At 45.4% G+C, this 13,752-nt stretch overlaps 3 protein-coding genes across 3 annotated transcripts in view; all 3 read left to right on the top strand.

The window, feature by feature from the left end:
* LOC309564458 (uncharacterized protein) overlaps positions 1 to 13,752 on the top strand; it is a 1,566,033-nt gene that overhangs the window by 1,254,314 nt on the left and 297,967 nt on the right. The window lies entirely within an intron of this gene.
* LOC309563993 (uncharacterized protein) overlaps positions 1 to 13,752 on the top strand; it is a 132,387-nt gene that overhangs the window by 12,400 nt on the left and 106,235 nt on the right. The window lies entirely within an intron of this gene.
* LOC309563996 (uncharacterized protein) lies at positions 2,569 to 3,598 on the top strand (the record flags this gene model as incomplete). Its single annotated transcript, XM_082268624.1, has 1 exon — positions 2,569 to 3,598. One exon carries the CDS (start codon positions 2,569 to 2,571, stop codon positions 3,568 to 3,570), a length of 1,002 nt encoding a protein of 333 aa, XP_082124750.1. The 3' UTR covers positions 3,571 to 3,598.

Here is a 13,752-nt window from a genome sequence, read left to right as displayed (position 1 = left end):
AACCTAGATTAACCCCTTCAGGGTTCTGAACCTGAATGTACCTCTACATGTACACATTTTCACTGGTTGGCAGCCCGGCTATTAACCCCTTATATCCCCATCCTATTATTGTACAACCAATGCAGTCTAGATAATTCTCTATTATCAATTATTGGTCTACAGGAAACCTGTATAGATCACATGACCAATGAGGATGGAGGAGGGCCCGAGTCACATGGCAGAGAGGATACTAAATCTCACCCTGGAGATCATCTACCTGCTGACCGGAGAGGTGAGGAGGATTCTGGGAGGTCACATGACATCACTCTTATCTCTATTAATAAAACACAGACCTGACCGCAGAGGTGAGGAGGATTCTGGGATTCTAACATGATATTCCTATTGGTTCTCCAATACAGAGATTTCCTCTTCTGAAGTCAGGTGATCATATGACCATCACAGTGCCTCCATGTGACTCCCTAAAACCTGAGAGACACAACATGCAGAAGATTCTAGAAGTCACCAAGAAGATGATGGAGCTGCTGACAGGAGAGGTGAGCGGTGCTGGGAAGGACGTCATGATGGAGAATCAGCCACCCCTCACATCACCGGGTAAGAGGAGACTTTACTGTAAAGGAGAGAGCAGTACGGAGGCTCCACCTAGATCCCCCATCATCTGATAAACACATAGAAACAATGTATTCAGTCAGTGTGTGTGTTTCCTACAGATGGATCCAGTAATGGGAACCCACCAGAGAGATGTCTCCGTCCTCTGTATTCCCGGGATTCCACACAGGAAGATCACACCATCCCCCACCATCATCAGGTAGATGAGGAACAATCACTGATAGTATCATTAGGATCTGTACATTATCTGCATTGTTACCATTGATGTCATTTTTATTATATATTCAGAGTGGAAACCTGAGAGATTGTAAAGCTGATGTTAAAGAAGAGATAAAAGAGGAGAACGATGAGGATGGGGGGATGAAGGAGCTTTCGGAAGGACACAAAAATCTCTACAAGGACATTATGATGGAGCCATCAAGTAACAGAAACCCACCAGAGAGATGTCCCCGTCCTCTGTATTCCCGGGATTCCATACAGGAAGGTCACACCATCCCTCACCATCATCAGGTAGAGGAGTAACAATTATGGGTAGTTATGATTTATATACAAATGTGTTTGTTACAATGAATGTTTTATTATATATTCAGAGTGAAAACCTCCGGGATGATAATATTGTTGTTAAAGAAGAGTATAAAGAGGAGGATGAGGAGTATGGAGTGATGAAGGAGACTTTAGAAAGACACACGGATGTAACAATGGAGCCACCTAATACCAGGAACCCACCAGAGAGATGTCCCCATCCTCTGTATTTCGGAGATTCCACACAGGAAGATCACAGCTATGCAAAACCTAATCAGGTAGATGATTGACATTTATTGGTAGTTATGATTTATTCACAAGCTTCTTTTTTTACAATGAAGGTTTTATTATAGATTCCGAGTGGAAACCTCTGGGATTTTAATATAGTTGTTAAAGAAGAATATGAAGAGGAGGATGAACAGTGTAGGATGCTAAATGAGTTTTCTGAAAGGAACAAGGATCACACCATTCCTCACCATCATCAGGTGGGTGGAGTTGAGGGTCGGGAACATAAAGTGATTGAACACTCTGACATGTGGAGACAATGTGTGGACTCTACAAGATGATATTTTCTATGTGATCTCACATCATAAATACTTACAGATGTTATTTTCTGCCATCCTGTTGGTTTAGGGTGAAGATCTGATGAAGATGAAAGTTAAGGATGAAGTAGAAGAGACGTATGTGAGGGATGATCAGCAATATACGGAGGAGGCTGGAATGACGAGGACATTCATAGAGGAGGACACTCCTACAGAGATCAGCACAGGTGACCCATAATATATTCTTCTCTTATCTCTGCTCTGTTACTGCAAACTGATTGGTCCAGAGTAGGGTGGGAGCTGAGGGATATCAGCCAAAAATAGATTGACAATGGTCCCTTCCCTGTACCGATACCCATCCTGGGGTTCAGCTGGCAGTATTAGGTTGTGTTTCCCTCCTAGTTACAGTGGCACAGATATGAGAACACAGATTGAGCCTTTCTTAGGTTGGTCCCTCTTCTTTGAGCAGCAAGCCCCCTCCATATCTGCATATCACCAGAAGCTTAGGCCTAAGGTCACTTCTTCTATGGTAAAGGGTCTTCAAATCTGAACTTCTTGTTTATCAGAGGTCACATGATCCAGTGCCTAGGCTTGTGGTTGTGTAAAGAGCATGGACCTCCCAGTCCCCATTGGTTCCTGCTCTTCTGACAAGGCTGTGTAAATGTAGAAGTGATCTGGGAGGAGGACCAAAGGCCCTTTGACTGATGAGGGGAAGAGTCCCAGCTGGTTGGGACATCCACAGAGAACATCTGCTCACTCATATCTACCTGATCCAGATGGAATCTTGATGGAAGTGAACTAACCCTCTCAGATCTATTGATGATGTTTTTATATTTTTCCAGGACACGCCATGGAGAAACCCTCAAAGGATCGTCTCACTTTATCTCCAGGTTGTAAAATGGAAGATGAGGACATCACGCTAGATTGCATAGAAGAGAATACAAGCTCCACTATGGATGGTGGACCTCACAGTGTGGATAGACCATGGAATCCCTCTGACTCTGAGGAACCTCGTACTGTGAGGGATGGTTCCATAATTCGAGGGGATGAGACATTTTCCTTTGCTGAACGTGAGGAAAGTTTTGGCTCTGAATCAAATTGTTTTAATCATCATATAAATCATGTAGGGGAGAAGCCGTATTCCTGCCCCGACTGCGGGAAATGTTTTCAACGGAAATCAGACGTTCGCATCCATCAGAGATCTCACACAGGGGAGAGGCCGTATCCCTGTCCTGAGTGTGGGCAGTGTTACCCGCGGAAATCAACACTTGTCCGACATCTAAAAACCCACACGGGGGAGAAGCCTTATTCCTGTCCTGAGTGCGGGAAATGTTTTGCAGAGAAGAACCGTCTTTACGACCATCATAGAATACACATGGGGGGGATGCCGTATACCTGCCCTGAGTGCGGGAAATGTTATTCACAGCAAGGAGATCTTGTCAAGCACCAAAAGTCCCACAGAGGGGAGAGACCATATTCCTGCTCTGAGTGCGGGAAAAGTTATACACAGAACGCAGATCTTGTCAAACACCAAAAATCCCACACAGGGGAGAGACCATATTCCTGTCCTGAGTGTGGACAGTGTTTTCCGCTGAAATCTACACTTATCAGACATCTAAAAATCCACACGGGGGAGAAGCCGCATTCCTGTCCTGAGTGCGGGAAATGTTTTTTAGAAAAGTCCTATCTTTACAGACATTTTAGGAATCACACGGGTGAGAATTCTTATTCCTGCTCTGAGTGTGGGAAATGTTGCCGATGGAAATCAGAACTTCTTATACATCAAAGGCTTCACACAGGCGAGAAGCCGTATCCCTGTCCTGAGTGCGGGAATTGTTTTTCACTGAAGTCCTCTCTTCACAGACATCTTCGGAGAGTTCACACAAGCAAGAAGAATTGAACCTGCCCTTAGTGTGGGAAATCATTTTCACAGAAGTCCCAAATTTACAGACATCAGAGAGTTCAAACAGGGTGGAAGTCCTGCTTTTTACACATATATCTTCATCTAAACATCCACGACACTATGCACTGCTTTGATTAGGTTATATTATGTTTTTATTTGATAAGAGTTTGATGTGTCACATACATTGAAGATTGTGATGTTGCTTTTATCCAGTTTTTCTGTGTATCAGAATGGAGGCAACTGGTTTTCCAATGAATTAGGGGCGTGCACCACCCAGCATGCATACTTTAGTTGGGTTCTTTGTTGCAGTAGTTGTAGTGAACAAGCACGCTGTTGGTCGTGTGAAACGGGTTTACCATTTCCATTCTGTTGTACCTTGTATCCAGATTTGTACTAATAAATCTTTGCTACTATCAAGTCATCGTTTTGGTGTGCGGCCACTTTCTCTCACAATAATAAAGACACACGGGCTGCTATCACTTTGGATGCTCCCAAGATTGTCCTGACTAAAACAATGGAGTTTCCATTTATTTATAGGTAAACACAGGAATAACAGCAGTAAGTGCTGGCTGGACAACTGAACAAACTTATGCATGTATTCCCGCCACTACTACTGGTGTGACTCCCACTCATCAAGGCTCAGAGAACAATGCCTAATCAAATTATACCACTGTTCCCATAGAGGTGAGGCTATCGGCAGGGAAAGAGCCATGCTGTTTCCACTATGGTGATCAGGCACAGTAGAAAGACATGAGCGTGTATCCCTTCATAGAGGCAGATAGAGATCAAAACGATATTGACTCCGCACCGCAATACACATAGATCTATACCGGCAACCAGACCCACACATAGCACATGTCACAGTCGTGAATGAGCAGAACAGAGTGCACGGTTTCCTGCCTAACACTACACAATGAAACCCGAATGAAGAACCGTGAATGTTGCTCTGATCAAACTCATGCATGTATTCCCACCACTACTACTGGTGTGACTCCCACTCATCAAGGCTCAGAGAACAATGCCTAATCAAATTATGCTACTGTTCCCATAGAGGTGAGGCTATCTGCAGAGAAAGAGCCATGCTGTTTCCACTATGGTGATCAGGCACAGTAGAAAGACATGAGCGTGTATCCCTTCATAGAGGCAGATAGAGATCAAAATGATATTGACTCCGCACCGCAATACACATAGATCTATACTGGGAACTAGACCCACACATAGCACATGTCACAGTCGTGAATGAGCAGAACAGAGTGCACGGCTTCCTGCCTAACACTACACAATGAAACCCGAATGAAGAACCCGTGAATGTTGCTCTGATCAAACTCATGCATGTATTCCCACCACTACTACTGGTGTGACTCCCACTCATCAAGGCTCAGAGAACAATGCCTAATCAAATTATACTACTGTTCCCATAGAGGTGAGGCTATCTGCAGGGAAAGAGCCATGCTGTTTCCGGTATGGTGATCAGGCACAGTAGAAAGACCTGAGCGTATATCCCTTCGTAGAGGCAGATAGATATCAAAACGATATTGACTCCGCACCGCAATACACATAGATCTATACCGGCAACTAGACCCACACATAGCACATGGAGTGTTCGTCGGCGGAGATGTCTATGTAGAGCGAACACGTCTACACATCTAAGGGGAGGTTTTCACTACCAGTAGTCTTTCCTCAATGCCGGTTCGCCCGTACACGCTCTAGTGAGCGTACTGCAAGCAAACCGAAACAACAGGAGCCATAATGACAATCGAAATAAAACACATCCTGAAAAATGTCCACACAAATCCTAATAACATTTCCACAACAATAGGCGGCACTGAGAGGTGGCCCTGATAGGTGACACTGATGATGAGGCACTGATAGGTGGCACTGGTGGTCACTGGTTGGCAGCACTGGCGGGCAGGGCCGCTGTTAGAAATCATGGGGCCCCATACAGCCCTCCGACGGGGCCCCCCAACCCTGCCTACACCCGCCCCCACCAGTCTTGCTCCCAGTGTGTTCCAATCTTGCTCCCAGTGTGTTCCTTTCTTGCTCCCAGAGTATCCCAGCCTTTCACCCAGTGTGTTCCAGTCTGGTGTCCATCTGTGTGTATCCTGCGTTTGTCACTCCATGCACTCCTACCTATAGTCCGTCTTCCTTCACCTCCCTGTCTCACTTTGCTCTTCAGTTTGTTTTTCTGCACCAGTCTTTTTCCCCTGTGAGTCCCAGCCAGGCTTGCTATCTACACCCAGTGTGTTCCAGCCTTGCACCCAGTGTGTTCTATCCTTGCTTCAATGTATTCCAGCCTTGCTCCCAGTGTGTTCTAGTCTTACTCCCAGTGTGTTCTAGTCTTGCTCCCAGTATGTTCCATACTTGCTCCCAGTGTGTTCCAGCCTTGCTCCCAGTTTGTTGCAGTCTGGCTCCCAGTGTGTTCCAGCCTTGGTCCAAGTATATTCAGGCCTTGCACCTAGTGTATTACAGCCTTGCTCCCAGTGTGTCCCAGCCTTACTCCCAGTGTATTCCAGCCATGCACCCAGTGTGTTCAAGTCTTGCCTCAGTATAGGATCTCACTGGGAAAAAAGCTTACCCAGAGCCCAGAGGTATTTTCATAGTGTACTATGGTTTATTCTATAGGTAAAATACACAAGTGCAAAAACATAAAACTCACATATGGTGCTGCTGGCGACCCAGAATCATTCAGCAGTGGGACGTCAATGCCAAAGTGTCAGTGCCCGCGTGATAGAGCACTATTCCACCCTGTGATACCAATGATGGGGCATTATTCCACCCTGTGATACCAATGATGGGGCACTATTCCACCCTGTGATACCAATGATGGGGTACTATTCCTCCCTATGATACCAATGATGGGGCACTTTTCCTCCCTATGACACCAATGATGAAGCACTATTCTTCCCTATGACACCAATGATGGGACACTATTCCTCCCACTGATACCAATGATGGGGAACTATTCCTCCCACTGACACAAATGATGGGGCACTATTCTTCCCACTGATACCAATGATGGGGCATTATTCCTCCCACTGATACCAATGATGGGGCACTATTCCTCCCACTGATACCAATGATGGGGCACTATTCTTCCCACTGATACCAATGATGGGGCACTATTCCTCCCACTGACACCAATGATGGGACACTATTCCTCCCACTGACACCAATGATGGGACACTATTCCTCCCACTGACACCAATGATGGGACACTATTCCTCCCCATGATACCAATGATGGGACACTATTCCTCCCTATGATACCAATGATGGGGCACTATTCCTCCCACTGATCGTTCAGCAGTGGGACATCAATGTCAAAGTGTCAGTGCCCGCGTGATGGAGCACTATTCCACCCTGTGATACCAATGATGGGGCACCATTCCTCCCACTGACACCAATGATGGGGCACTATTCTTCCCACTGATACCAATGATGGGGCACTATTCCTCCCACTGACACAAATGATGGGGCACTATTCTTCCAACTGACACCAATGATGGGGCACTATTCTTCCCACTGATACCAATGAGGGGGCACTATTCTTCCCACTGACACCAATGATGGGACACTATTCCTCCCTATGATACCAATGATGTTGCACTTTTCCTCCCTATGACACCAATGATGGGGCACTATTCTTCCCTGTGATACCAATGATGGGGCACTATTCCTCCCTATGATACCAACGATGAAGTACTATTCCACCCCTAATACCAAATGTGACAATGTTTACTCCAAATGATGCCAGAAATATTTCCACTCCCACAATCCGGTCCCCCTGAAGTCTGAAGAACAAAAAACTGGCCCTTTGTTTATAAAGTGCATTAGAGGAAAGAAACCGATGCTCATCACAGGGTCTCTGTATTTACTGTGGCCAAAAACTAGACTTTATCATTCCCCCTACACGAGTCCTGGCTCTTACTTCCCTATGTAAATTCATGGGAAAAAAAGTCTTACCTGGAGGAAGGCAGGTTCCTGGAGGCCCTTGCATTCCTACCTGTGTGGACGAAGCTTCTGGAAGATGTGGTTGTTGCCACAGTGACCCGGTAACCGTAAGTACTCCCCATTACATCTCTGTCTGCGGTTGGGGGAAGTCCTTATAAACTTGCACTGTGTATAATGTCGTTTTAGAACCGTGGTTCTAGGTTCACTGATTCCAGGGAGGAACTGTCATCTGTAGTGTCGCTAGGAGGGCTGCCTGTACCTGCTGAGAAGAGCAGGATTGAGAGGGAGGACCCTTTTGTACTGTCCTCCATTGGACGAAGTATATGCCGTATTTTTTGTCATGTTGCTTGATGCTTCCTAAGCTTACCTATGAGATTGGATGGGGCGTCCGCCCCATCCCACTCCCCACTTCCATGGTCGTCAGACAACATAGCTAGGAAGGAGACGGCTGCTTGTCAGAGCTCCAAGCAATTTCCCGAGACATGCAGCGGCAAGAGCAATGCAGAGGGGGAAGGGCCGGTCTACTTCCTATCCCTTTGCATTGCTCTTGCCACCAGTTGTATCAAGAAATTAGAGTAGGGACAGTCAAACCTTATAGCTAGGCTTAGGAAGCACCTAAAAATGTAGGACAAATGTATTTTGGCCAATGGACAACAGATCAGTGAAAAAAATTGCAATAAATGTTCACCTTTAAGCAGAAATCCCATTCATTCTCATAGTGCTAATTCACATCAATGACTGCGGTTTTATGTGTTTTGGAATATTTGGAATTTTTATTTTATATTTTTAACTTTTTTTTTACAAAATGGAGGTCCCCAATATGAATTACTTTGATGAAATGTTGTCTATGAGGACTTTGCATTTCCCGGAAGATCAGTGATCTTTTACACCTTTATCTCTCTTATATGCCTAGGATATGACTTGGTATACAGACACTGAAGGTTAAGGCAGTAAATAATGAGATCCCTCAATTACATATAAACAAAATATTACAGCAAAAATTGATACAAAATGGTAACATAACTCAAAATAAGACATAACACAAAATCCAGGAACCTGTCAAGCAGAATGGGAGATGTTAATGTTTTCAGTGATGAGAATGGAGTTGGTGTTCCAGAAACACGGCTTGACCCCTCACAAGACTGGGCTGTTTGTATTCATGCAGATCCTCTTGTTTAGAGGGACACGGGACATAGAAAAGATGAAGGGGGGTTTCTCTTTGTTAAATGTGATGTGAAAGTGAGGAAGAAAAATGATCTTGTGGTTGGAGGTGGTGATGGTGCAGAGGAGGAATTACGTATGAAATGATAGATGGGTCAATGAACTGATAGACTTATTAGAGTCTACTACAGACGTCCTGAGATTTTTGAGAAGATGGGAGAGCTGGCTGTTCCAACAAGTGCTAGCTGGTAAAACCGAACTACTAATACACAAGATTAAGACTAAAACTAAATCTACAAGATGGGCCTTAATGTAGTGTTAGAAAAAAGGAAAAGAGAAAAACATTTCATCATATAGATCTGAGAACTTAGTTGGTCTTCCAGAAACACAGCTTGACTCCTCAGAAGACTGGGCTGTTGGTATTCATGCGGATCCTCTTGTTTAGAGGGACATGGGACATAAAAAAGATGGAGGGGGGTTTCTCTATGTAAGATGTGATGTGAAAGTGAGGAAGAAAGATGATTTTGTCGTTGGAGATGTGGTTGGTGTTCCAGAAACACAGCATGACTCCTCAGAAGACTGGGCTGTTTGTATTCATGCTGATCCTCTTGTTTAGAGGGACACAGGACATAGAAAAGATGGAGGGGGGTTTCTCTTTGTTAAATGTGATGTGAAAGTGAGGAAGAAAAATGATCTTGTGGTTGGAGGTGGTGATGGTGCAGAGGAGGAATTACGGGTGGAATGATAGATAGATCTATGAACTAATGGACTTATAATTGGAGTCTATTACAGACGTCCTGAGATTTTTGAGAAAATGAGAGAGCCGGCTGTTCCAACAAGTGCTAGCTGGCAAAAGCAAACTACTAAGACACAAGATTAAGACTAAAACTAAACCTACGGGATGGGCCTTAATGTAGTGTTAGAAAAAAGGAAAAGAGAAAAACATTTCATCGTATAGATCTGAGAACTTAGTTGGTCTTCCAGAAACATGGCATGACTCCTCACAAGACTGGGCTGTTTGTATTCATGCTGATCCTCTTGTTTAGAGGGACACGGGACATAGAAAAGATGGAGGGGGGTTTCTCTATGTTAGATGTGATGTGAAAGTGAGGAAGAAAGATGATCTTGTGGTTGGAGGTGGTGATGGTGCGGAGGAGGAATTACGAGAGGAATGATAGATGGGTCTATGAACTGATGGACTTATCATTGAAGTCTACTACAGACGTCCTGAGATTTTTGAGAAGGGGGAGAGTCGACTGTTCCAACAAGTACAAGCTGGTAAAACCAAACTACTAAAACACAAGATTAAGACTAAAGCTAAAACCTACAGAATGGACCTTACTTGTAGAGTTAGAAAAAGGAATAAAGGAAAAGAAAAGAACATTTTATCATGCAAATCTGAAGGCAGACTTTTATCAATCCCCTTATAAAGAATATCACAAGTTTAAGAAAGGAAATATTTAATGTTTGTTTGTTTCATACTAAGAACATGTACTAATATGTTTGCAGCTTTATCAGCTACATATGAAATATAATCTAAAAATGTACATGCTGAAGAAGCCCATGAGGAGGGCGTAACGCGTATGGGTGGAAGAAGACGATGCCCATGACGTCACTGCTTCCCATTAGTATCGGCATGCTGAGCTGATTATATGTTTGTTTTGCACATATCTGTTAGTGTTTTTAATCCCTTGATCTAGTTTTAATAAATAATTTGAAGCAGCGAGCACTATGGTTTCTCCATTTTTATTTTATGATATATGGATGATTGAGACCCAAGAACTGGAGTAATATGATTCAAGATCATTAAAGGAGTGTTCCACTACCATCTATATTTTGCACTTTACATCTGAAAATGTCATATTTCCCACTTTCAGACAGCAGGTAGCGCTCTTCAAGCAAATAAAGCTGCCTGTGCAGGCTGAAAAAGTACAGCACCGAAACGGTCAGTAACAGTGGCGGCCTGTCCATACGAGGCATTGCCCCCCTAATCCATGCGCCCAGCCGCTAATCTACATGCAGGGCACCCGACGCATAGATTTTTCATTTAATTTTTGAAGCACATGATTAGAGCCTGAGGCTCTAAATGGCTTAAGAAAAGGGTGGGCTCGGGGCGTAAAACACTGCGTCCAGAGTCCACCTAGCGAATTCCTATTCCCTATTGCTTTTCTGACTCTCCTCCTGGCCAATCAGGAAACGACTCCTGAGACCCGATTGGCCATGGAGTCTCAGAACCCACTTCCTGTTCGGCCCGGGAGACGCTATGGCCCTGGAGCGAGGAGCCCTACCATCTGCCTCCTAAAGTAAGGAGGCCTCTGACAACCGCCTTCCTGCCTGTCCCCTGTGGGGTGCTGGCATTGGTATGCGCCCCTTCACCCCCCCCCCCCCCAAATATTGAGCACCAGCCTAGACTGGTCAGTAATACTGTATCATGGAGTCTAATCTCCCCATTTCTTCATCCATAGCTCCTCTATCACTATTTTGCCTTCTTTTGAAGCTCCTGTGAAGATCGGGGGAGATCAGACTACACTGCTAGAGAGACTCAACCAGCAGTGACACCCCCTCCTTCTCTCTCCTAGAGGACCTCAACCAGCAGTGACACCCCCTCCTTCTCTCTCCTAGAGGGACCCAACCAGCAGTGACACCCCCTCCTTCTCTCTCCTAGAGGGATCCAACCAGCAGTGCACCTCCTCCTTCTCTCTCCTAGAGGGACCCAACCAGCAGTGACACCCCCTCCTTCTCTCTCCTAGAGGGATCCAACCAGCAGTGACACCCCCTCCTTCTCTCTCCTAGAGGGACCCAACCAGCAGTGACACCCCCTCCTTCTCTCTCCTAGAGGGATCCAACCAGCAGTGCACCTCCTCCTTCTCTCTCCTAGAGGGACCCAACCAGCAGTGACACCCCCTCCTTCTCTCTCCTAGAGGGATCCAACCAGCAGTGACACCCCCTCCTTCTCTCTCCTAGAGGGATCCAACCAGCAGTGACACCCCCTCCTTCTCTCTCCTAGAGTGACTCAACCAGCAGTGACACCCCCTCCTTCTCTCTCCTAGAGGGACTCAACCAGCAGTGACACCCCCTCCTTCTCTCTCCTAAAGGGACTCAACCAGCAGTGACACCCCCTCCTTCTCTCTCCTAGAGGAACTCAACCAGCAGTGACACCTCCTCCTTCTCTCTCCTAGAGGGACCCAACCAGCAGTGACACCTCCTCCTTCTCTCTCCTAGAGGGACTCAACCAGCAGTGACACCTCCTCCTTCTCTCTCCTAGAGGAACTCAACCAGCAGTGACACCTCCTCCTTCTCTCTCCTAGAGGGACCCAACCAGCAGTGACACCTCCTCCTTCTCTCTCCTAGAGGGACTCAACCAGCAGTGACACCTCCTCCTTCTCTCTCCTAGAGGGACCCAACCAGCAGTGACACCCCCTCCTCCTCTCTCCTAGGGGAGAAAGCCAAACAGAACATTAAAGCCTTTAGTGACCTCTGATTTCCTTATAAAGTGTTTCTTCCTTTATAAATATCAGAGGAGCGCTCAGCCACGTGTTTTCTGAGGTGTATATCAAGGTGTGCTTCTTCCCAGTGTGAGATCTCTGATGCATGGCAAAATAAAACTCATACAGAAGACATTTCCCGCACTCGGGACACTAACACACCTCGAGGGTTGTGTGGGTTCTCAGATGTCTAGTAAGGCCAGACTTCTGTGAAAAACATTTCTCGCACTTGGGGCAGGCATACAGCTTCTCGACTGTGTGCAATCTCTTATGTCTAGAAAGACTGGTGTTATGTGAAAAGCATTTCCCGCACTCGGGACAGCAAAACTGCTTTTCCCCCGTGTGGCATGCCTGATGTACAGTAAGAGCGGACTTATGTGAAAAACTTTTTCCACACTCAGAACAGGAATACGGCTTCTCACCCGTGTGAGACCTCTGATGTATGATAAGATTGGCCTTCTGGGAAAAACATTTCCCGCACTCAGGGCAGGAATACGGCTTCTCGCCCGTGTGGATTCTTTGATGTCTAAAAAGGTCTGTTTTTCGTGTATAACATTTTCCGCACTCAGAGCAGGAAAACAGCTTTTTCCTCAAGTGAGATATCTGATGTATCGTAAGATCGGACTTCTGTGAAAAACATTTCTCACACTCAGTGCAGGAATATCGCTTCTCAACAATGTGCAATCTCTGATGTTTGAGAAGATTGGCCTTATCTGAAAAACACTTCCTACACTCAGGACAGGGGTAGAGCTTCTCACCTGCGTGAGATTTGTAATGTATGACAAGTTCTGATTTTTCAAGAAAACATTTCCCGCATTCAGAACAAGAATAAGGTTTTTCCTCCATGTGGGATCTCAGATGTATGGAAAGTCTTAGTTTAGAGCTAAAACTTTCCCCACATTCAGGACAGGAAAATTCCTTTTCACCCTGAATTCCGGCACCATCCCTCACAGTATGAGGTTGCTCAGAGTCAGAGGGATTCCATGGTCTATCCAAACTGTGAAGTCCACCATCCATAGTTGAGCTACTTGTCTTTTCTCCGGCACAATCTCCTGTGATGTCCTCATTTTCCATTTTACAACTTGGAGATAAAGTGAGACGATCCTTTGAGGGTTTCTCCATGGCGTGTCCTGGAAAAATATAAAAACATTGTCAATAGATATGAGAGGGTTAGTTCACTTCCATCAAGATTCCATCTGGATCATGTAGATATGAGTGAGCAGATGTTCTCTGTGGATGTTCCAACCAGCTGGGACTTTTCCCCTCTTCAGTCAAAGGGCCTTTGGTCCTCCTCCCAGATCACTTCTACATTTACACAGCCTTGTCAGAAGAGCAGGAACCAATGAGGACTGGGAGGTCCATTCTCTTTACACAACCACAAGCCTAGGCACTGGGTCATGTGATTGCTGATAAACAAGAGGGTCAAAGTTCAGACTTGTAGACCCTTTACCATAGAACAAGTGACCATAGGTCTAGGCTTTTGGGAAGTGACCATTATCAATCTATTATTGGCTGATATCACTCAGCTCCCGCCCTACTCTGGACCAATCAGTGAGCAGTAACAGAGCAGAGATAAGAGAAGA

Source organism: Pelophylax lessonae (genome assembly GCF_965119305.1).
Source record: "Pelophylax lessonae genome assembly, chromosome: 9".
NCBI lineage: Eukaryota > Metazoa > Chordata > Amphibia > Anura > Ranidae > Pelophylax > Pelophylax lessonae.
Note: the sequence above shows the minus strand (reverse complement) of the source record. Positions and strands in the feature narration are given on the sequence as shown.